This window comes from Podarcis filfolensis (assembly GCF_964270895.1).
Source record: "Podarcis filfolensis genome assembly, chromosome: 15".
Lineage (NCBI taxonomy): Eukaryota > Metazoa > Chordata > Lepidosauria > Squamata > Lacertidae > Podarcis > Podarcis filfolensis.
This window is the reverse complement of record NC_139618.1, coordinates 41,212,813-41,237,066: the sequence shown is the minus strand read 5'-3', so window position 1 is coordinate 41,237,066 and position 24,254 is coordinate 41,212,813. Positions and strand designations below refer to the sequence as shown.

The following is a 24,254-nucleotide window of genomic DNA, read 5'->3' as shown; positions in this document are numbered from 1 at the left end:
ATAGGGATGCTTGTCCCATGTGATATTTCTCAATGTGTAGATTGACCCTAAAGGCGGGGGGTGGGTGGGACTTAGAAACAATGAGCTGCATCCAGTGCTGGTTTTAATCCAAGTAGACTTGCTGAAGTTAATGGACATGACTATCTTTGGGTCATTCATTTCAGTTGGTCTACTCTGAGAATGACTAACCCTGGACACAGACCTCAGTCTGCTTTGTGAGTGTTGTTAACTGTGGAGGTGCAGCTTCAATGCCCTCCTTCTCTCTTATGGTTCTTTACATTAAAGTTGTCCTAGACCAGTCAACCCTATAAACTAAGAACTCTTTCAAATAGAGGTTTGCCCTCCAACCACAGCCTTTCAAATTATACAATAGGGCACATGGTAACACCAGGGGAAATGGAATTGCAGTGAGGGAAGGAAGAATTGAATGGAGCAAAACTGGAATCCTGAGCTGAACCACTCCACGCTGCAACATTTTGTTGTTGTTGTTCAATTCATGTGACCTTTATGCTGGCTGGCTTGCTGAGGCCTCTCCCTCGTCAGTGGTAGCATGATGAGGGGGGAGTCCGTTTCTAAAAACCATGCTCTAACCATAGAATCATAGAGTTGGAAGGGGGGTACCTAATCCTGCTCCCTGAAATGCAGAAATATGCAGGTGGCCCATAAGGGGATTGACCTTGACATTATCAGGCGCACTTTGCTCTAACCCATGGGTTGGCAAACTAAGGTCTGTGGGCCGGATCAGGCCCAAATGCCTTCTGGATCCGGCCCGTGTACGGTCCTGGAATCGCTGCATGGATTGCCAGCACACACGTTCTTTCCCTCTCCCTCCCTCTCCCTCACACGGCAGCGGTGGCGGCGCCTCCTCCCTCCCTCCTCCTGGCTTCTCCCTGCCCTGCCTAGAGGAGGAAGGGGGCTGGGCTTTGTTGGTGCCAGAAGCAGCAGCAGCGCTCGAGCAGCCGCCATTTTAAGCAGCCCCTCTCCAGAGCCCTTTCATCATCCCTCCGCTGCTGCCGCTGCCACCATCTTCACTGCCAGCCCTTGCTGCCTGCAGTACATAGGTAAGCAGCCACTGGGGCTCATGCTGCTCTTGCATCATTTTTTTCTCTCTTCAAAATATAGTCTCCCCCCCACAAGGTCTGAGGGACAGTAGACCTGCCCCCTGCTGAAAAAGTCTGCTGACCCCTGCTCTGACCAACTGAAGTATCAGGGAAAGCAGTTCAGGATCAGCCTAGGAGAGAAAAAACTTTTCCAGGTTGTTTTAAAAAATGAATCTGAGGATGCAGACAGGTGTTACCCATTTAAAAAGAGCTTGCACGGCACTGCCAATTTTTCCTTGCAAAATGCAGCCACAGGATAGCATTGAATGTCTTCTGGGTTGCATACTCAGCCCACGTACAATAATTTCCCTTCCATTTTATGATTCTGTCTGTCTGGATAGCTCAGTGGGTTAGAGCAGGCTTCCTCAACCTCGGTCCTCCAGATGTTTTTGGCCTACAACTCCCATGTTCCCTAGCTAGCAGGACCAGTGGTCAGGGATGATGGGAACTGTAGTCTCAAAACATCTGGAGGGCCGAGGTTGAGGAAGCCTGGGTTAGAGCATGGTGCTGATAGTGCCACGGTTGCAGGTTTGATCCCCCTATGGGACAACTGCGTGTTCCTGCATTGCAGGGGGTTGGACTAAATGAATCTCAGGGTCCCTTTCAACTTCATGATTCTCTGATTTTATTATTAATTGCTGAATGGCTCATTTGTTTTACACTTTTGTTGATTGATATTTAATTTCTCTTGATACTCAGAATTGCCCCCTTGTACATTTTGGGGGATAAATGGAAATTGAACCAAACAGGCCCCCTTTTGCTTTATTTCCCATTCATTTGTTGTTGTTTAGTTGTTTAGTCGTGTCCGACTCTTCGGACCCCCTGGACCAGAGCACGCCAGGCCCTCCTGTCTTCCACTGCCTCCCGCAGTTTGGTCAAACTCATATTGGTAGCTTTGAGAACACTGTCCAACCATCTCGTCCTCTGTCGTCCCCTTCTGCTTGTGCCCTCCATCTTTCCCAACATCAGGGTCTTTTCCAGGGAGTCTTCTCTTCTCATGAGGTGGCCAAAGTATTGGAGCCTCAGCTTCAGGATCTGTCCTTCCAGTGAGCACTCAGGGCTGATTTCCTTAAGAATGGAGAGGTTTGATCTTCTTGCAGTCCATGGGACTCTCAAGAGTCTCCTCCAAAACCAAAATTCAAAAGCATCATACCTAAATGAATAAACAACCTAATTCGTGTGAAGCATCTGTGTGACTCAGTAGGCCTGTGCAATGTTATGCAGGAATCGGGTGCACTCCATGAAATAGGGGTGTGGATCTCCAGATGTTGCTGGACTTTGACCTCCTTCACCCCAGCCACCATGGCATCATAGAGTTGTAGACCAAAAACATATGGAGGTTGTAAGTTGGCCAGTCTACCCCATGAGACCTCCGGGTATTGGGTGGTATATAAATTCAATCAATCAATCAATAATAATTATCCCAAATCACTGGGGTTTCTGTGGAAGATGACTCAGTACAGAAAGAGATTCCTTAAGGCATAAACTTTGAAAACCATTGTTCACCCATGGATTGAGGGTCATAGGAACATTGGGGTGGCATGCAACTCTATCTTCAAGCAGTTGAGAGATTCTAGGGTTCCTAGGCATTCACCCAGGGTTTGGTTTCCTCAGAATGAGGGACAGCGGAGACTGCAGTGTCTTTAGGATATATGGTTTATTTACATATATATACAGTACAACCTGAGCTTATGATGGAGAGGCTTACAGCATTAACACCCCAGAAAGTCTTGCTTCTCCCATGGCCACAGCCTTGGATTGAAGCAGAAACCAAGCTAGTCTCTCACTCTCAGGCTTCTGCTTGCTACCTGCTTCTAACACAACTCTCTCTCACATCCAACTCTGGCTTTGGTCTTTCTCAATAAGGGAGGGGGCCCACCCATTGCCCTCTGACACAAAGCCACTTTCTTTGTTACCCATACTTAGGGCCCATTATCTCACCAAGAAGCTGACCTGGCTATTTCAACAATTGAGTCCTCCATTAGATTTTAACCCTTGCTGGATCCAGAAATTAGAAGGGACTCCAGCATACAGCCTAACACCTCCCCCCCAACCAACAGCAATAGAAAAATGCCTTATGGACCACTGATCCATCTAGATCAGTACTTCCCACACTCACTGGCAGCTGCTCTCCATCTATACCTGGAGACGCTGGAGACTGAAGCTAGGGGCTTCTGCATGCAAAGCAGATGCTCTTCCACTGAGCTACGGCATTTCCCCATCAAACTACACGTGATGCTGATTCATTAGAAAATGTAGCCGGGTTTGTTTTACAATTTAATAATAGGGACAGGGATGCTTTTTTTAATCAGGACTGCAACATGCAGGGAGGGAAAGTTAAACCTTCCTTCCTCAGCCGTAATTCTAATGAAAATTGCACACACATCCTGCACTGCTATAAGCTTTAGAAAAACAGCTCCAAATGATGTGTCATATTATTCATTTTAAGAAGCCTGGTGTGGCTTCTAACAATGCATTTATTGTCCCCTGCATTTTGGCAGTAGGGCCTGGCTTTGAAATCTCCTTGACAGTAGGATTGGCAAGCTATCAGAAGGAGGGGGGGTGTTGCTGGCCTGGCCTTCTTATCCCTTTAAGTCTAAGAGAAGCTTTTCATGGCTTAGAGCTAAATGTTATCACCTGCTAATTACTCCAGATCAAGTGACTGCTAAAGGGGCAGATGCAGGGTCTAGTTCAAAAGTTGGCAACTCTTCCTGACATACATACATTCTATCAAGTGAATGTTGGATCAGAAATTACCGGTAATCTTCCCTTCAATCCATGGTGCATGGTGATTTTCTATCTTTCAAATAAATAATAATAACAATCTATTCATTGATATGTTCATTCTTGTCTTTACTGTATTTGAAAAATTTGCAAGAGTCCTTTGGGGGTGGAAGGATGGGAGTTTCTATCCAACTTCTCAGATGCTAACCAATTGGTGCTGTTTACAACAAGCTTTTCTTTACAAACTTGCAAAACCTGCTAGCCAACCTCTGTAGCACAGATGATGGAGGAAGCCAAATCTGATGAGGATCTGAGTACAGTCATACCTTGTGAGTTGAACGGTTTGGCTCCAGAATGGCACAAACCCAGAAGTGACTGTTTCGGTTTGCAAACGTTCTTTGGAACCCGAACATCCAACGCAGCTCCCACTGCTTCTGATTGGCTGCAGGAGCTTCCTGCAGCCAATCATTAGCTGCACTTTGGTTTCCGAACATTTTGGAAGTCGAACAGATTTCCATAATGGATTCCGTTCGACTTCCGAGGTAACAACTGTACATGGACAGGCACACGTGGAGATGTGTGAAGCTCTGTGTACTCTGGTCCCAAGTTATGAAGGTCAAAGCCAGCACTGTTATAATGGAGACTTGATGGAGGAGCATTGGTTAAGCCCAAGAGTGGACATTTCCGCTTCTTAACTTGTACTCTTGGTAGGTAAAAGACACTGATTCTACAGCAGGGGTCAGCAAACTTTTTCAGCAGGGGGCCACTGTCCCTCAGACCTTGTGGGGGGCCGGACTATATTTTTGGGGGGAAATATATGAACGAATTCCTATGCCCCACAAATAATTCAGAGATGCATTTTAAATCAAAGCACACATTCTACTCATGTAAAAAACACCAGGCAGGCCCCACAAATAACCCAGAGGTGCATTTAAAATAAAAGGACACATTCTACTCATGTAAAAACACACTGATTCCTGGACCATCCGTGGGCTGGATTTTGAAGGCGATAGGGCTGGATCCGGCCCCCAGGCCTTAGTTTGACTACCCATGTTCTACAGCTATGTCTCTTGAGAAGTTTCCAATGCATCTGTTTCTGTTTAGACTTTGGCAAGAAGGGCTGTTGACTTTATAGAGCTCTGCAAAGATGGCCAAGAGGTTCAATGTGCAATCAATAGAAGGCTCATCCCCCCAAAGAGAGAGGAAGGCAATAAGGAAGCAGCATAAACAAGAAGTAAATAAATATACGTTTTATAATGAGGGCATTTATTAGATAAATGCGGTTGGCTAAGTCAATACTGATGTCTTGTTCTCCATGTTGCTTCCACCCCTGTAAAATGAGGGCCTTTTTAGAAAATTGGTTTTAGCTCATCCAATGAGGGTAAGAGAGAAAGAAATACATCTTTCTTGGATTATTGATTTTTGCCCACATCCAAAAATGAATAGATGCAGTCTTCAGTATATTGCTGATGGGAAGAAATGCAGCCCATCACCACCAACTGCCCCAAAGATAGTGTTTCCATTGCTCACCTGATGGTTGTGTTCTGCCTCCACTGTTGGAGGCAGTTTTCTTCAGACTACCAGTTGCTGGAAACTGCAGGGGGGGGGGGAGCACTGTGGCACACAAGTCCTGCTTGCAGGCTTCACACTGAGGCAGGATATTGGATCAGGCCATTGGCCTGATCCAGTAGGCTCTTCTTATGTTGTGTTGTGAGTTCCCTCTGGGCTATTGGCTAGTACTTGTGACATCTCTAAGGTCAAGTCATACAGCTCTTTCCCTTTCCCAGGTCAGTTTATATATCTTTTAAACTTTTTAAAATGGTTAGCGACACTCAAAGGGAGATGATGGAGAATAGAAGAGAAAGAAAACGGCTACATAGCCTTCTTCCAATGTCTTTTTATAGCCAATCCCAACATATTTTGAGGATAACAATAACTCTTTCATGAGGGATAAGCCTGACCTCTAAATCAAATATGAGGCAGAAACACTTTTGGCAACAACTTTTAACAGCTGCAGTGGTGATAAACCTGAACCCTGTAGAGCACTGCCAACTTTTGGGTCAGTTTCAAGCAGCTGTGACTTTGGGGGTAGAGGATAAACATGAAATGAGTAACCCCCCCCCCCAAGTTAACTGCTGTTGTTAATTGCTTTTTTAATTTATCAGTTTTAATTTGTGTTTTGAACTGATAGTTTATGTTTTCAGATGTTATATTGATTTTGTGTGTACCCCACTCTGAGATTGTTTAATGAAGGTTAGGTCATTAAATACATATAACAAATAATAAATAAATGCTAATTAATTAATGCCATGGAGATATTTGCTATCACAGCAAATTAGGGATGGAAAGCTGTGACACTCCAGATGTTGGACTACAACACCTATGAGCCCCAACCACTGGCCATGCTGGATGGGCCAGATGGAACTGGAGTCTAACTCCAGCTTCCCTTTCCCTGCAGCTGACCACTGTCACTGCTGCCGAACGCACCAATGCAAAAGAGGTATAGTTGCAGTCGTTGGTTGAAAAGTTGCAGCTGTAACTGGATGTGGCCCTTGGCCTGAAAAAGACCCTCCTGTCACCCATATCTTACGTGTTTCCTAAGATGGAAACTGCAGTGATGAGAATTCTACCTGTTGAATATCTGCCTGCCCTGCTTTTGCACAGGGCAGCAAGATGAGTTTGTAGTAATGAATAAAGCTGAAACAAAGGCTAAGTTGTATTGGCGAGTGCAATTAGGTTGAGGAGGGTGAGCCTTTAAGGTGCCTATTTCGTCCTGGGATTCAGCTACATTAGTAAAGAGACAACGAATCAAATCCGTTTTAAATATGCAACACCAGATGGCGCCAGACAGCAGGAATTGTTTAAAATGACATTTCTCATAGCAAGTTTTTTATTTTGTTAAAACGATCTAATTTCTGACTTATTTATAGTGTTTCTTTCCTGTGTTTAGATCCACTCAAGGTTCGTAACACCTCTACCTCTTTAGGAGGTAATACTTGGCCTCAAAAACTTAGAACCTGAAGTTTGTGTCACAAAACATTCTTCATCTGGACCTGTTTGGTTGGTATTTTAAATCATATCCCATGATGGCTTCACTTAATGGAGCTTCTGTATTTCCATGCATTTATATTCAGGCCACGTTCATCCTTATTATGAAATAAAGCTTTATTTCCCTGCAAGCCTGGACTAAAGTCATAACTCTTCATGGGTGGGATGTAGATACAGAAAGGAATAAAGGAGGAAATATGGCCAGGGAACTGCCATTTCGCTGCAGAATTTGGCTCTTTATGACATGCTGCTGCTGCCTTGCTTCAGACATGAAGAATGACGAGAGCCCACAGATAATTCAACAGTTGCATAGCTTGTCGTATGATCGGGCATTTGTCTTCACTAGGGAGAGAGAGGAACTATAATCTCTGACTCATATTCAGACCCTCTGTAGCTGTGCAGAGCAATTCTGCAGAAAAACAGAGACATTGTTTGTCATGATTTACAGTGCAAGCCTGACTGTTTCTGCTTGGAAGTAAGTCATATTGAATTCAATGGGACTTAATCTCAAGTAAGTGGGGTTGGAATTGCATCCTCCGTTGCCTAATCATCTCCTGCTATGGGTGCAACATACCCACCAGTATTTTCTCATCAACATTTCATGGAAGCCCCCCTGCATAAGGAACCATTTATGTTAGGGTTCTGCACCAACCACAAGATTTGGTTTTAACTGTGATTTTGCACTTTGGAAAACAATTTGACTCAGAGTCGGAAGCCAAACCCCAGTTCACAGAAATAAAGTTTAATGCTTCCCACATCCATTTGCACGTGTATCATTCCAAAGTGTGGATGTAAGCAAACTCACCTTCAGATTTGGGGTGGTGGCAGCTCCCCTCCTATGTCGGTGGGTGCCAGCAAACATCATCAGCTGAATCTGAGCAAATTACTATTTTTATTTCCCACAATGCCTCTGAGTGATAAGTCAGGGGTTTGGGATGGGGATTTAAATGTGAATCCCTCAGCTCCACCTGGTAGAACTCACTGGGAGCACTGGAAATGTTTTTTTTAAAGGGGTCAGCAATGGTAACATAGGAAGCAGCCTTATACTGAGCTTTATGGGTACTTAATACCGAGCTCGGTGAACTAATGGTATATATTCTCTCTCTACATGGAGATGCTGGGGATTGACCCTGGGACCTTGCGCATGCAAAGCAAGGGCTCTTCCACTGAGCTGCGGCCTCTGACTCTCCTAGGGCCCGGCCAGGGCGCTAAGATCCCAGCAGCTGCTCAAGGGTGCCGCAAGCTGACACCAGGCCGCTTGCAAAGAACTCCAGCTGCGATTTAACCTTGGCATGGTTGCCTCTACCACCAATGTTCTTAGCAGCTCAGCTTTTGAGATAATTAATCCACCTCTGCTAATAAAGCTTTTGTGATTCCATGTTTCATAAGAATGAAACGAATAAAGATTAATAGAGTTGAAAAAACCCACCAGAGTTCACTGAAGGTTGATGATACATTGGCTACAGGGCAAGCTTCCATGGACTAGAGACCACTTTGTCACTTAACTGTCCTTCAGAATTTTTGGGTTGTTAGTAGTTTCTGCACTCTCTGCTGCAGCCACAGGGGGGCATGAGATTCATCTCTTCTGCCACTCCTCAAGCTGCCCAAAAAATTCTTGCAAGTTCCACTGGTCATAAATTGGCTTATTTTTGTGCATTTAAAAAGAGAGAGAAAGCATTTGTTTGGTTAACAGCTGAACATGTGATAGGATGTGGAATCCCGACATTCCACATATCTAGGGATGAACACCAAGATTATATAGTAGGCTTCCCCAACCTGGTGCCCTCTATACATTGTTGGACTTCACTCTCATCATTCTTGGCCATTGACCATACTGACTGGAACTGGTGGGAGTTAGTCTGGAGGACCACAGGTTCTCCTCACAGGTGAGGCAGTGCATCTTCATGTCTAAAAAAATGACGGTGTTCAGACACAAATTGGAGACATATTTCTTTGCCTTTGGGGCATGGATGTCAACTGAAATTTCAGCAGTTGGTATTGCTTTGTGATTTTAGCTTTAGAAATGTATTTTTAAAGAATGTTTTTATTGCATAGATTGTATTTTTATGCAGAGCATTGCCCTGGGTTCCCATGGGACGAAGGGCAATATAGAAATAAATTAAATTATGTTGTGACGCAGAATGGTCACTTTATTTAGCACTGACTTCCACTAATACTTTGTGCTTACAGGAGTCTGGCTCTGCAGCTTCTTGCTCATTCTTACGCTGTGCTCTGGAAGGATGTGACCCCCTTGTAAAATCACAATGTAATTATAGCATACTCTACAACATTCCTCAAATGAAAATAGGGACATTTCCCACTCCCCACCCCTGCAACTGACCCTCCTCGATCCCACATTTTTGTCACACACACCTTGAGCATTTCCCACACGGCTGCACCAGCAGGACACAGCACACACACCCTCCACCATCCAGAGAAAACCCATCGATTCTGATTAAATTTTATTCTTTGGTAGATTTACAAAAACACACACCAACAAATAAATTTTAGAAAGGGGCAAGCTTAGATGTGGAAGCACAAAGCCTTGGTTTGTGCTCTGCTCCCCCCTTCTTCCTGCCCAGGGCAGCCCTGCCCTGCCTGCCCCCAGAGCCGGTGCGTCACGTGAGGCTGAGGCTGGGTCTCGGTGGCAGCAGTGGCCCCTCCCCACCACTGAGAACAAGCACTGGCTCCTCCTCCAGTTCGGTGGTGGCAGCCCTGGCAGGGGAAACAGGGGCATTCCAGCATCAAATCAGAAGCTGGGGTGGCTTTTGTAATTTCAGAACTGTCCCCGGAAAATAGGGACACTTGGAACAGTTGTAGTTTCCCCCAAAGAATCTTGGCAACTGCAGTTTGGAGAAAGATCTGAATGTGTGTCAAAGGTACAGTTGTGGATGTGACCTAACAAAATCCTAATCTACTGATTACTTTTATTATAACACTCTCCTTTTATATTTATTTTCTAGCAAAGTGTGTGGCTTTGCTTTTGATGTTTGGTCTTTTTGAAGACAGACTCCCTACCGCCTTTTGAGTCTATGGTTCTAAAACGCTCACTACAAAAGAACAACTGCTATAGCTGTTTGCTTGTTTTAAATTACTTTCTGCTGAGTTGCCTTTCCATTTGCTTGAACACTTTTAAACTGGAGTGGGGAATTTATTCCAGCTGGCGGGTCCAATCCAGACACCACCACCCCCCCGCAAAAGCACTAGAATGCCACTTTAAAATTCATGGCTTCCATGCAAATTTTCTCAGGTCTGTGCAAATTTTGCAAGCATTTCCCTTCCCTTTTTTATTTATCTCATAAAATGTATACACTGCTCGATTGGGGAGGGGGGGCAGGATGACAACTCAAAACCATTTACAAAAAAAGAGAAAACTATAAAAATTATCACTACAGCAATAATTTGCAGCAGTAATTTAAAGTCTACAAAAAGTGTTAACACAACCACAGATTGAAACAAATTAAAACTCGCATCAACTTTCTAAATATCTAGGTAGGCTTGTTTAAACAAAAATGTTTCCAGCAGGCATCGAAAGAATACAGTGACGGTGCCTGCTTGGTATCAATAGGCGGGGAGTTCCAAAGTGTAAGGGCTGCCACAATAAATGATGGAGCACTTACAAATGAGGAGCAGGAATTATGTGACACCCGTAGTAGTGCCACTGATCACAGTGGTTGAGTGGGCAAATACGGGGTAAGGCGATCTCATAGGTAAACTGGTCCCAAGTTGTTAAGAAACACCTTGAACTTGGCCCAGTAGCAAATTGGCAACCAGTGCAGATCTCTGAGCATTGGTGATTTATGCTGACCTTTACCAATGCACTCTTCCCTATAGGCATTTTTGTATCCCTTGTTTGGCTGGAGAACAGCACCACACAATGCCAGAGTCCTTCTCATTGGTCGGCCTACTTTGTTCTGGCAAAGGAGTAAGGGACGGAACATAGGAATTACAACCTATTTTGAACTCTTCATTAAACTACACTGGTCTGGACATGCTGCATTTTGTTTTTGGCTTTTTAAAGAAAGCCTTTTATGTGTATTTGACTCAAGTACAGCCAGCCAGCACACAAAAGTATGCTCAGGGCAGCTTTGGAGAAGCATAAGGCAGAATTGCAGCAAAAAGTTGGCCTGTTTGAATAGAAACTGGGCGTATCATTGCAGGATCCCAGCCAGAACAGGGTGACTAACACCTTGTGCATGCAAGGAACCCTTGAGCTGCATTTTCCCAACACTGCTGACCAGGTGTTGGTTAGCACTCCTACCTTTAAAGGTGCAGTGCATATTTGTTGAAAGAATCCTAAGAGCATTTCTTCAGAAGGAAGGCCAGATCTACTTATGCAGTGAAATAGAGTTGGGGCCAAATCCTGGTAATGTGGACGCTGCAGAGGTTAGGAAGCTCATTCTTGAAAGCTTCTCTGCAAGGAGAAATGTAGCACAGCAAGGAATGAGCTAAGCTGGAGCGTGTCCCCTGCCTAGTGTGTCTATTTATAATGTGAAGGGAGGTTTTTATTGTTCTTGAGTAGCATTCAAAACTGGCATCCCTCACCTGCAGCCTGAAGTGGTACAACTTTATCGCAGGATTCTAGCACTTGATCGTGTCTTGAATTTGATTCTACATGTCTTGATTAAGTCTAAGAGCGAGCTACAAGATAAGCAGGAGGCAGGAGAATTCTGGAATGTACCATTAGGCTGTAGAGGAACAATCATTTGTTTGGCTCTTCCAGCCCAAGGACAACTGAGCATGCTCAGTGGGCACATCATGCTCGCTGACAGCAAGAATTAAAAGAAAACAGGAAAGAATGCAGGAGGAAGACTGGGACAGGCTGGCTGTAACCCTGAACAGGAACATTCCACACTGCAACATTTTGTTACAGGTTCCACTTGTATTCACTAAAATGCACAACTATGTTCGGCTTAGTGAGAGGGATATGGAAGCTTCTCCTGGTTGTGAGGAAGCCTTGGCTTTCCCTTCATTTCTTTAAAACCCTGCCTGGAAGCAAAGCAGGAACACAGCAAGAAAGGCTGGCGACAGCATTTTAGGGCATGGCTTGAATGTCGTCATCATGGGTCCTCCTGGGTAAAGCATTTCCCTCCTCTTTAAAGCGCTGGCCCATGTTTATTCATCGCTAGCAAGGCAGGGATCGCAAGGGATGGACGCATCCCTTGGGATGTAAATTTCAGTTGTCCAGGCTTCTTAATGTTCCAGTCTTAAATTCTGTTCTTCACATGTCGGTAACAATCTGTTTTTTTTTTTTTTCAAAAACAAAAAAGCAAATCATCACGAAAATACACCAGCAGTTTAGTGTGCATTTCACCACATATTTTGTGTGCAGTTTGGACTAATAAACAATTTCAGCGAGCAACTTCCCACCATATAATGAATTTTTGTATGCTATTTGCAGAACTATAGGTGTTGTTCTGTACACCTTCCCCTAGCTTATGCATTTTTGTAAACATTATACTTGGCTGCAGAACTGCATTGCAAAATTTGGAGAAGTGTAGATTATGATCCATGTCTCAGTTTGCATATCGTTTTGAAAATTTGATGGGTCCGCCTTTAAATGCAAACTGAATGAATTTCTCCCTCACCCCTATCTGTGACCCAAGACCCGCCTTTAACCCAAACATGCATTTGGGATCCCATTTCTTTTTCCTCCTTCTTTTACCAGATATTTGTTGGGTTGTATTATCATCATCATCATCATCATTATTTTATTACCTGCCCCTCACCCTGAGGTCCCAGGGTAGGTTATAACAGTTTAAAATACAGTAGTACTTTGGGTTAAGTACTTAATTCGTTCCGGAGGTCTGTTCTTAACCTGAAACTGTTCTTAACCTGAAGCACCACTTTAGCTAATGGGGCCTCCTGCTACTGCTGCGCCACCAGAGCACAATTTCTGTTCTCATCCTGAAGCAAAGTTCTTAACCTGAAGCAATATTTCTGGGTTAGCGGAGTCTGTAACCTGAAGCGTATGTAACCTGAGGTACCACTGTACAGTCTAATATACGTGTTAAAACTAACAGAAAAACCCAGTCACAAAAAAATAGGGTGGATCCTGATTTGGCGGCAGAAGAGGGGCTTTCAGGAGATTGATAGCGTTGCCATATTTCAAGAGGTAAAAAAAAACCTTTTTTAGGGCAATCGCCTGATAGCACCTCAGCTGCCACAGAGCCAGAGCCAGAAACTACCACTGATTGCAAAATATACTGAAGAGAGTGTAAAATGTGTTGCTCTCCTAGGCCAAGTATCATGTTGCTAAAATCAAATGCTCCTTCACCCTCTAATTCATTTATTTAGAAGGTATATGGTTTCTAAGAATCTATTCTCTTGAATTTATGCCTCTCATCTTAACAGTTGGATTGTGCATATCAATCGCTGTGCAGAAATTAGACCAGGATCCTCTTTTTTTTATAATTTTTATTAACTGGCCAATCACATCAAATTAAATCACATCACATAATTCCAAATTACAAAGCCAAATTTTTAAATTTTCTTGGGGGAACCCATACTTCAAGATCCAAAGGGGGATTCAGATCATCTTCTTATTACTGCGTTAATGTCCAAATCAGTCCCAATCAATCCAGACAAAATTCATAATTCTATCCAGTCTTATCTTGGTGTTTCCACATCATATCTTGTTCATATAATTTCTATTTTTCCTTTACGATCTCTTCCGTTAGTCTCCTTAAGCTGATAAGCAAAATAATAATCCTGTGTGGATTTCCCGTTCCTCCACTAAGTCCAGATGGTTTCCATATATCTCCTTCGAAGATAGCATCGCTCTTTCCATCATGAATTTGGCATTTGTCGCTCTTAAGTCCCACCGAGGAGTTGATCCATGATATGTAAACAACTCTATTTCTCTCTTTCTCCTCCCAGACCCAAGAGCTCCAACAATGCCTCCCAAAATGGCGATGGCATTTTTAACTGCGTCATTCCAAAACTCTTAGCTTTCCAGCTTCATCTTGAAACATTGCTTTGGTTCGAAAGTTTATCTCCACACAGCCTTAAATCCACAGCTTAAGTCCTTAGTTTCTGACTCATTAGGGGAGGGGATTCTTGTTAAATCACATAAGAAAAAGGAAGGCAGGTTTTTCCCCCCTCCCCCCTCAAGTCATACCGTATCTTGACGTATCTTCTCATATTTTATTCTTGTCTTGTTATCAGAGATCTCTTCTGTCAGCAGTCTTTACTCCCCTTTTTCCTTGAAGCATGTGCAATTTATCTCGTCCAAATTGTTTCTTTTGAAGATGCTTGCAACTAGCAGCGCGAATCAGGGACGGCGTCGAGGAGTGCCGAAATCCCACAGGAGGGCTTTGTGCCTAGTACCCCCACCCCCACAAATTCGGGGGTGGTATAGGGCACAGCAGGCAAGGGCCGTCCCCCCCACCATCCTGGGGGGTTAAGGAGGCTAATTACCCCCCATCATAGCCTCCAAATTACCTCGTGTGGGTCGGAGAGATGTTATTGTCAGCCATCTTCCGATGCGCCACCTAGTGGCCCCCCTAGACCAGGATCCTCTGGTAGATATTTAGGTGATTGGCAGTAGATCAGTAAGGATTTCCGACTCCCAATTGTTTAAAAATTGCAACTGCAAAATGACTTCTTTAGCCTAACTTAGGCAGCTGAAATGAGGAAAGCTGGGGCAACTCAGTCAGATGGGTGGGATACTATTATTTATTATTATTATTATGGCTGGATTTTCTTCTCTTTAGAAGAGGAAAGAAGCAGTAGACCACACAGAACTATCATTCTTTCTCTCTCCTGCTCTCACCAGCAAGGCTAGGCCTTTCGTCCCTTCACAGTTTGCTTGTTTTCCTTTTCCCTCCTCACCCATTTTTCCTTACTTGTTGGGTCTTTCTATACTGTAAGCCTGAGGGAAGGGGCTGCATTATTTCTGTCGATTTGCAAGCTGCTCTGTGAGAGCTTTTCCAGCTAAAATCCTTTGTCTAAGAAAGACTGTGAGTAGGACGAATGTGAAACTGTGACGCTCCCTTGTTATTTTTACTATTGGATGCTGCATGCTGTTTATGTAATCTTGTTATATATGTATTGGAATATGGCTTTTTGTATGTTGTCGTGTTGCTATTGCATTGCCATGTTATTATAAGATGGTTTTTGTAGTGTTTGTTTGTTTGAAACACATTCTTGTTTTTTGTAGTGTTTGAAATGCATTCCTCTTTGCTGCAAGCCGCTATGGGCATGGCACAAATAAAAGGAATGAATAAGCAAAACTACCCCACACAGGCAGAGGGTTACAGTGCAGTCCCACCCTTATCTATTCATGCAGTCATGGCATTGTAGAGGTCTACTCAGAAGTGAGCTCCACTGAGTTCCACGGGGCTTATTCCCAAGTACGTTGGTACAGAGCTGAAGGCATATAACACACAGCTGCCTTCCTAAGGGCCAAACTAGACGTGACCCCATCCAAGTCATTAGCGGCTGCATGAATGAGGTTTCCCCCCTTTTTCTTTTAAAAGTGAATCGAAGTCAGGCTGATCCAGATGGGGACCGAGGCGGTGGGAGGGGGCTTTCACCCTTTGCCCCCCTGCCATTTGCACGGGAAGGCAAACTCCCTTCCTTGGAAGTCCTGGAACCGCAGCCTTTGCGGGAACGCAGATAAGGCTGCTCTCCTCCCCAGCGCTTTCCCGGGAGTAAGTCCACTTGCGAAGCTGAGTGCCGGGATGCTTTTCCCCAGGACTGGGATCCCGAGGAAGCCCGCCCGCCCTTCCCCGTGGCGGGCAGCAGGGCGGAGCAGGTGATCCCTCCCGGCGGAGGCGAGTTCCCGCCCCTGCGCTCTGACTCGGCGGCGGCGGCGCTGCTGCTGCACCCTCGGGCCGCCCGGGCGGAGCAGCGCAGGAAAGTTCCTCCGTCGACGGCGGCGCCGGGAGGGCAGTTCAGCGGCGGAGAGGGCAGCGCCGCGGGCCGGATCCCGCCCCTGAGCTGAGCATGGCGGCGGCGGCGGAGCCGGGAGCCGCGCAGGCCGGAGGGGGCTGACTTGGAGCCGCCTGCGGGCTGGAAGCACCGAGCGCGGAAGAGGCAGAGAGCGAGCGAGCGAGCGGGGAGGGGATCCCTCCCAGCCCCGGCATGGCCCGCTGGATCCCCACCAAGCGCGAGAAGTACGGCGTCGGTGAGTGATCGCAGGCAGAGGGATTCCTCTCCCCCCACCCCCGCCCCAACTGGACTTGCGGTTCCCACGTGCAACAACACGCGTGCCGCCTGCCTCTTCTTCCTTGGCCCGGGTCGTGGGGACGCGCCCAGCATCATCTGAATTAACCCTCTGCTTGCTTGCTGAGTTTCCTTCCTAGCACTATTCCCCGCTCTCCTCGCCCTGGATAAAGTCCATCCTATGGCAGAGCTGCCTCCCACCCCCGTCTTAGATCAGATAACACCCTCGTTTGTGTGAATGGTTACATTTTGCTGCGCGGGTCGGCTCAAAAACACCCCCCATTGAGTTCAATGGGCCTTACTCCCGGAGGGAGCGTGTGTAGGATTGCAGCGCGTTTGGGGAAACGTTAACTCCACCGCAGCTCTATAACTCGGGAGGAATAAATCTTTCTTCTTCCTTCTCTCTCCCGTCTCCACACCCCCCTCTTCTTCTTTGAAAGTTTCTGGAGGAGAGCATTCAAGATCCTTTAAGCTGATTGGTTACCCATTAACACCTTTTTCTGATCTGTCATCCCGCCTGGATGGGGAGAGGGGGGCGGGTGGATTCCCTCTGCTCCACACCCAAAGGGACCTCTGATTCACGCTGCAGGCTGCGGAGGATTGTAAATGGGGAATAAGGAAGCATTGCTCTGTGTGAATTGACGGGGGGGGGGCGTAAGGCTGCATGTTCCGACAAAGGTCACTCTGGCCCTCGCTGCTCTGATGGTCTGCTTATGGGGCTTTTCCATAGAAGTCATCCTTTCCAAGTTAAACTGTCTTGGAACCAGGGCTTTTTTCCAACTCACCAGAACTCAGTTCTGGCTCCTCTCAGGTGGGCACCAATGCCATTATAAGAGAACAAGGGAGGCGTTCATGGTGAGTTCCGGCACCTCTTTTTCTAGAAAAATGGCACTGCTTGGAACAGTCATCCAGCAGCCTTTTTCAGATGTGGGATTTGCCTTATTATTATTATTATTATTATTATTATTATTATTATTAATACCTTTTCCCTCAAAGCAGCTTACAGATAAAATAAGAGCAGCTAAAAACATAAGGGAGAACTCATTAAAAACAATTAAACATTAACAGAGTTAAAAATGTATACAGCACATGTATAAATACACACTCACAAAATTTCTTAGAAACTTACAATCACAACAAAATTGGCACTGCACCAGCCCCCTCATTAACAGTAGGCATCCACCTGTGTGACCATTTCTTTATTTCTCTATTTATACCAGTGCTTCTCAAACTTGAGTCTCCAGCTGATGTTGGTCTAACCTGCGCCCCCATCATCCCTGACCACTGGTCCTAGCTAGGGATGATGGGAGTTGTAGTCCAGCAACAACTGGGGAAATACTGATTTGTACAATAGATTTATGTGCTCTTGTGACTAACCCTCGGTCAGACTGTGATGCCTAGTGGTGGGTCTTTTGTGCCCGGTGAAGACTAATGCCTGTGGCACTCCACATGTTGTTGGACTCCAACTCCCATCATCCCTGTGCTGGCTGGGACTGATGGGAGTTGCAGTCCAACAGCATCTGGAGAGCCCCAGATTCTTGCCTTAAGAAAAATCCATTGTGACCCAGAAGTGTTTTCCTCTATTCTCAATGGTGTAAGAGTTGGTTGAGGTTGCTCAGTGAGGCGCTTTGTATGTGCTCAGAGACACATTCTTGTGTCTTGGGGGTTAGAGCACTGGATTTAGACTGGAGAGACTTGTGTTCGAATGCTGTCCTGGCCACAAAGCTTGCTAGGTGAAGCTGGCCTGGTCTGCCTCACAGGGTTGTTGTAATAATTGTAAAAGGGTGAGGGGGAGAGTTATGTATGGTTCCTTGATGTTCTATGGAAAGCTGGAATAAAAATGCAACCTCTTCCCCAATGCCTCTTCCAATCTTCCCCCAAAGATTGCTGCTCTCACACTGCAAAATGGCATCCTTTCGTTTCAACTTTCAGTTTTATTCCATGCTCCCAGCACTGTGTTTTCCTTTGACTTGCCTTATTTTGCCTTTTAAGCCCCACCAGGGTGCCATCAGGGCAGAAATCCAGGGTGCCACTGGGCGAGAAGGAGCTCCCCGGGCCCCATGCAGTATGGATGGCCCAACCCATTTTGATATGAGTGAAGTCATAAAACCATGAGGTTTGAGGCCTAGTTACCAATCAACACCTAGGCTAGAGGTTCCCCAAACCGTTTTATAAATGGTTTTCTTTTCAGTTCTGTTCTGGTCACCTTATCTCAGAAAGGATGTCTTTGAGCTGGGAAAGCTGAAGAAAAGGGCAAGCAAAACAGACCTGTGAGTTGGAGCTCCTTACCTAGAAGGAAGGGCTGAAGGAGCCTTCCCCATCCTTTCAGGTGTTCTCTTCTACAGCTCCCGCCAGCCCCAGCCAGCAAGGCTGGGAGTTGTGGTCCTAAATGTCTGGCGGGCACCAGGTTGCAGGAGAGTGGGCAGAAACATTGACAGGAGGGAAGATTCATAAGTGAGTTTAAAAGAAAAGCAAAAGACAATAAGGAGCTGCAACAAAATGTTGCAGCGTGAAGGTCTCCCTATTCAGTATTCCAGCTTACAGTATTCCCTTCCATTGCTTCCCTGGCTTCCTGTCCTTGCTCCTTTAAAGTACTTTAGTACAGTCGTACCTTGGAAGTCAAATGGAATCTGTTCCGGAAGTCCGTTCAACTTCCAAAACGTTAGAAAAACAAAGCGCAGCTTCTGATTGGCTGCAGGAAGTTCCTGCAACCAATGAGAAGCCGCGGAAGGCCTGGCGGACATTCGGGTTCAAAAAGAACGTTTGCAAACCGGAACAGTCACTTCCAGGTTTGCGGTATTCGGGATTCAAAATGTCTGAGTTCTGAGGCGTTTGGGATCCAAGGTATGACTGTATTAAGTAAATTTAATATTGAACTTTTAGTCCCAACTGCACAGTTACCTCTCCCTCTTATAAGTTTTTTTTAATTATTTGTGCAAACCTTCTGGGTTCCCTGAAGTCTACTGAAGCCTCCCTCTTTTGTGTGTGAATAGTACCATTTTGGCTATATAACCAGCAGCGCTCACAACCTGAATGTAGGCAATAGATGGACTTGGGATGTTGCTGGAACTTTGAGGCATAAGGAAATAAATCTTTATGAACAATGTAGGGCATTCAGTTTGATGCCTTTGACTGGGAGTTAGACAAATTCATAGTGGGCAAGTCTATCAGTCCATGGTAGCTAAGCAGAACCTCCAAGGACAGAGGCAGTGTACCTCTGAATATCATGTGGTGAACTATAGCAAGTAGGTGTGTTGCCTTCATGTTCTGCTTATGGGCTTCGCAAAAGTGTTTGGGTGGCCATTGCCGGAAATTGAATGCTGGTCTAGATGGGCCACCCATCTTGATCCAGCCAAGGACTCTGCATATGTTCAGGTTCTCATTGAGAAGAGAAAGGCAAGAAATCAACTTGAGTCAAGGGGTGCTTGTTGGTTGTCCTTGATTGCTGGCTCTCTCTCTCTTTCTGGTGGAACAGAAGAGTGAAAAGAGTGAAATTCCTTAACTGCCCACTGGAACTCCAAGCAAGATTCCAGTGTCTTCCTACCCCTGTGATGATGTGAGATGTTGTGCTTTGGAAACCCCTGGACTTTACCTTCTCTCTCTGCTGGGGACACTGGAGGAATTTGATCTTTGCGATACAAATTGTACTAATGCCCAGATTAGAACATAGCAGTCTGTCTGATTCTGCACTGTTCTGAGCGGTGTGTTGCAGTTCTTGTCTCAAAACTATAAACCGTATAATGTTTTTAAGAATGTGGCCTGTAAGATAAAATACAATGCGAAACATTGAGGTGTTTTATTATTTTGACATAGTTGGTTGTATCCAACTAACTTATACTTAGAGTAAACCATAAATTAGCCAAGTCCGTTGAATTAAGTGGGTTTGCTCCTGGAATGATTAGCGTTTGACACAACCCAATGTTTTGAAATACAATATATTCAAAATATGTATTTAAATGCAAACTTTTGTGCAGATAATGTAGAAAAAGGACAGAACATACTTAGGGCTGGTGAAAGTGGCATGAGCTGGAACCGTACTCAGCCTGCAATTGTACTCTCTGACCTGGGAGCAAGCCCCATTGAATTCAGTAGGACTTACGGTTAGAAATGTGCTGTTGTGCATCCTTGCTCTGCAAGACCAGTTCCTCGGTACAGGATTGCATTTGGCTTCCCTGCAGGTAAAAGATCTGTTGCCTCTCTTTGCTTCTTACTTGGTTGGGCCCGAATTGCACATGTCAGTGCCAGAGCAGATCTTTGGGATGTATCACCAGCCAAACACTGTGAGATGCGGATGCAACACACACACACACACGGGCAAGGATAAGTGTTGTCTCCCTGCTTTGCATTGCTCACTAGCCTCCCCAGCCCCCAGCCCCTTCCCCTCCGATTTCTCCTCTGAGCTCTGGTGTGCATCCAGCTGATCTCACCACTCCTTCATCCCCCCCCCCCCGCCTGATTCTCCACGCTCCTTCACCCATCCACTCAATTTCAAGCCTGGGCCAGAGTTACTTGTCCCTGCCACTGGGCGCAGAGATACTCGGGAGCGCTGGCAGCTGCGCTCGCAGTATGCCACCGGGTGAAGCTGCTATTGCACTCTGGCCATCATACCAGTCCTGGGTGATGTATTAGTACGTTGCCCAGGCCTACTCAGTGCCCAGGAAAGCTATGGGCTATGTAATCTGAACAACTGATGCACATCTCCTCACATATATGCTTGTTTGGCATAAGTCTCTGTGCTTGTGGCTGCCGTTATGGTCAGGGCAACAAACGGTGCAGAATGCAAAACATTTCATGTCCTGACCGGCGTGATTCATGCTCATCTCTCCTTATAGTTCCTGATATTTCTCCAGGCCCAGCCTGCACATTATCAAGCTTATCTCTTCAGCCATAAGAACTAGAAACTTTAAGAAGAAGAAAAAGGGCCACAGGGTCTCAGAATGTTGAATTCTGTTGCAGGACACCAACTTGTACAAGCACATATGTGGACAAGATGTGTCCAGACGTTTGCTGGACTATGCAAACTCTGGTCCCTGAGCAAGTGGAGGGGCGCAAGAAAAATATCTCTTGCAGACCTTCCCACTCAGCATGGGGAGAGGTTGAGGGCTGAAGGTCTGAGGTAATGTGTCTGGGCACATTGGGCTGGGGGTTGTGTGTGCACGTCTGCCCCACCAACCTGCGATACACAATTTGTGTATTTAGGCAGTCACCTGAACACAGCTATAGTGTGCAGACCTCCATGATGTTACTCTTTCTAACTTCTCTAGATGTATTTAATTTTTCGATTCAGAAGCTGCTTGGAATATAGTGGTACCTCGGGTTACATACACTTCAGGTTACATATGCTTCAGGTTACAGACTCCGCTAACCCAGAAATATTACCTCGGGTTAAGAACTTTGTTTCAGGATGAGAACAGAAATCGCACACCGGCGGCACGGCGGCAGTGGGAGGCCCCATTAGCTAAAGTGGTGCTTCAGGTTAAGAACAGTTTCATGTTAAGAACAGACCTCCAGAACGAATTAAGTTCTTAACCCGAGGTACCACTGTACTTCCTCAAAGTGGATATAATGGACTGAACAGGCTGCTTCTAATCCTTCGTGCCTTGACTGAGCATACTAGCATTCTTTATTCTAGTGGCAGTCTGCATGGCCCCACACTAATGTTTTATAAAACATTTTTTAAAAAGCACTTCCCTTCCTTTTGCCTTCACAGGGATGCTTCTGACCCTCTTTTGTGGAATCATAGGGTTCTCCCACATCTTGATCTACGAGTTCCTCTTCTCACATTAGTCATACATACATGGATGTTTTCATGTACACATAACTCACTTCCCCATGTGTGGTCTCTTCTTCCTTAATGTCGCTTGGTGTCCCCCCACCGCAGTGGTCTCCTCTATCAGTCTGAGGTAGGCTACGGGCATCCTTTGCATCCACTACAGAACCTCCCAAGTTCAGTCTCCACCATCTTCATTGACAAAAAAGAAGTGGGACCTGCAACAAAATGTTGCAGCATGCCATGCTGCTTTTCAGTGGTCCAGGCACCTCATGCAATTCTCTCTTTCCCCACACTCCTGCCCCACAATCAGTTTCCATTCTTTGGCCACTGAGCATGCCCAGATATAATCAATTTTGGGGTCCCCCACCCTCCATTTGGCTTTTGTTTCATTTTGTTGGTGGGTTATATGATGTCTCCTGACAACACTGTTTCCCACAGTTTCCAGTCTATTCCCGCATCAGTTTTCTTTCCCCACAAAAAACCCAGTTTTGGGTTTTGTTTTGTTTTTTGAAGTGGGTTTGCTGCACAATAGCACCATATTCACTTTAATAGAATAGCACAGCCCTAATTTGCTGATATGCAATTGAATCACACTTGCAAAATATTAACAGTCTAGGAGCATCCCATATCACTTGATGAGTTATCACCAGATGATATAATGTTGAATATATAAACTGTTTCCACTGGAAAGTGTGGCATATTTGTGGGATTTCACACATTCGTGGATGCTCCAGGCGTTGTGATTAATTCGAATGCATGCATCCTTGCTAAGAGCATAATGTATAGAATCGTAGAGTTGGTCAGTTAGTCCAGCCCCCTGCAATGCAGGGATCTCAGCTTGATCATTCATGACGGATGGCCATCCAACCTCTGCCTCGGACCCTGGAGATCCATTGTCAGTCAGATGGCAGTGCTGGCCTGGACAGACAAAGAACATGGCCTGGTGTAAAGCAGCATCCTACGTTTTATTTTGTACTTTGGCACAGATATCAAGAGTACAGAATAAGCACATTTGAAAGTGCCTTGGGTCGAGTCCGAAGGGTATATGTGCCTGACATTTGGTGCATTTCCTTTTAAAAAGCTCAGAGGGAGAAACCAAAGGTTGACATGGCAGGATTGGAGAACCTCAGGCCCAGGGGCCAGATGTGGCCCTCGCCCCCTCTATCTGGCCGCCAAGGCTCTCGTCCAAAGCACCCTCCCCAGGTCTTATATCTCGCTGGTTCCACTTTGAACTCTTGTTGTGTGTTTCTGCCTGCCTGGAATGGATGCTTGTCTTGCTGGAGGACAGAACAGTCTGAGTGAGAGTGAAAATTAGCCTACTTTAAAAATGTGAAATTCACATTTGTTTCTCTGCCCGCTTTTGCCATCCACCACTGGCATTGGAAGGTTGCCCAGAAGGAAATGCCCTTGAGGATCTACTTCTGTGTAATTTAGAGGCACACATAAAATTCTGCACATGTGCACCCTTCAGACGCAGACAGGGCTAGAGAAGTCTGGGGTGTTTTGTGGTGTGTGTGTACATCTGTTTTTCAGGACAGAATGTAAAATGAAGACCATGGAGAATTGAAAATCATACATACACTTGCCCAAGTTCCTTGCAGATACAAAGAGCCTCCAGAAACCAGGAGCAACACAAATAGCCCTTCCCAAGCTTGTTTATAAGTTCATACTTCTATGGATGGAGCCTTTTCCAAGAGAGATGCTCAGATAGCCTCTACATAAAGCTGCTATGCTGGTAAAAAGCATTTTATTAATTGGAAGGGCTGTAGCCTAAAGGAAGAGCATGTGTCCTGCATGCAGAAGGTCCACAGCATCTCCAGCTAGGGCTGCAGATGCTCCCCTCCCCCGCTCAAAAACCTAGAGAGCTGCTGCTAGTCTGTGTAGACAATACTGAGTTAGATGGAACAACTGTCTGACTTGGTATAAGGTAGCTTCCTATGTTTGCAGTTTGATTACAGGGTACCTTTGCAAAAAGAAGTATTCGATAATATGTATGTTGATACGGTGCATCATGGGGAGTTCATTAGCACCTCCTGGGGCACTGTGATGTTATCTGGGTTCTGTAATCCTTTGTGGTGTAAATTCCTGTGGGGTCTGAGAGACCTTCCTTTTTCTTTCAGCTCAAAACTCGCTGGATGCAAAAATAATAAAATCCAAAAGTACTGAGCAGTTAATTGTAGCATAAGCATAAAACAGCCTATTGTGCTGTTAAAACATTTTCAGTATGTTGTGGGCATTTATACCACACTTCCTGGGATGCGCCATGTCTCCCTGCCCTGTTATTTACTTTAATTGGGGTCTAACTAACCCCAGTGCCCTTTTAGTAAAACATTCATTTAAAAAAATTCTGTGGAAGGAAGGTTTGAAACATGGTTGAACATTGCATCAGGCTATTAGTAGTGGTGTTGGCTGGAGAGAAAATGTTGACCTGTCTTTATACT

At 45.4% G+C, this 24,254-nt stretch overlaps 1 protein-coding gene and 1 long non-coding RNA gene across 4 annotated transcripts in view; one reads left to right on the top strand and one right to left on the bottom strand.

Moving 5' to 3' along the window:
- Positions 1-6,681: 6,681 nt before the first annotated feature.
- LOC310750762 lies at positions 6,682-11,868 on the bottom strand. Of its 2 annotated transcripts, XR_014542241.1 has the most exons (4): positions 11,418-11,868; positions 11,134-11,286; positions 9,061-9,122; positions 6,682-7,281 (listed from the first exon to the last, which is right to left on the bottom strand). It is a non-coding gene; the product is annotated as an uncharacterized lncRNA (long non-coding RNA). The 2 variants fall into 2 exon arrangements; XR_014542242.1 differs by lacking the exons at positions 9,061-9,122; positions 11,134-11,286.
- A 3,804-nt stretch (positions 11,869-15,672) lies between these two features.
- DOCK5 (dedicator of cytokinesis 5) overlaps positions 15,673-24,254 on the top strand; it is a 145,138-nt gene continuing 136,556 nt past the window's right edge. For both annotated transcript variants that reach the window (XM_083588262.1, XM_083588263.1), the window contains exon 1: positions 15,673-16,002. In XM_083588262.1, coding sequence (XP_083444388.1) covers positions 15,960-16,002 — 43 coding nt within the window. In that variant the 5' untranslated portion in view covers positions 15,673-15,959. The remainder of the gene's footprint in view (positions 16,003-24,254) is intronic.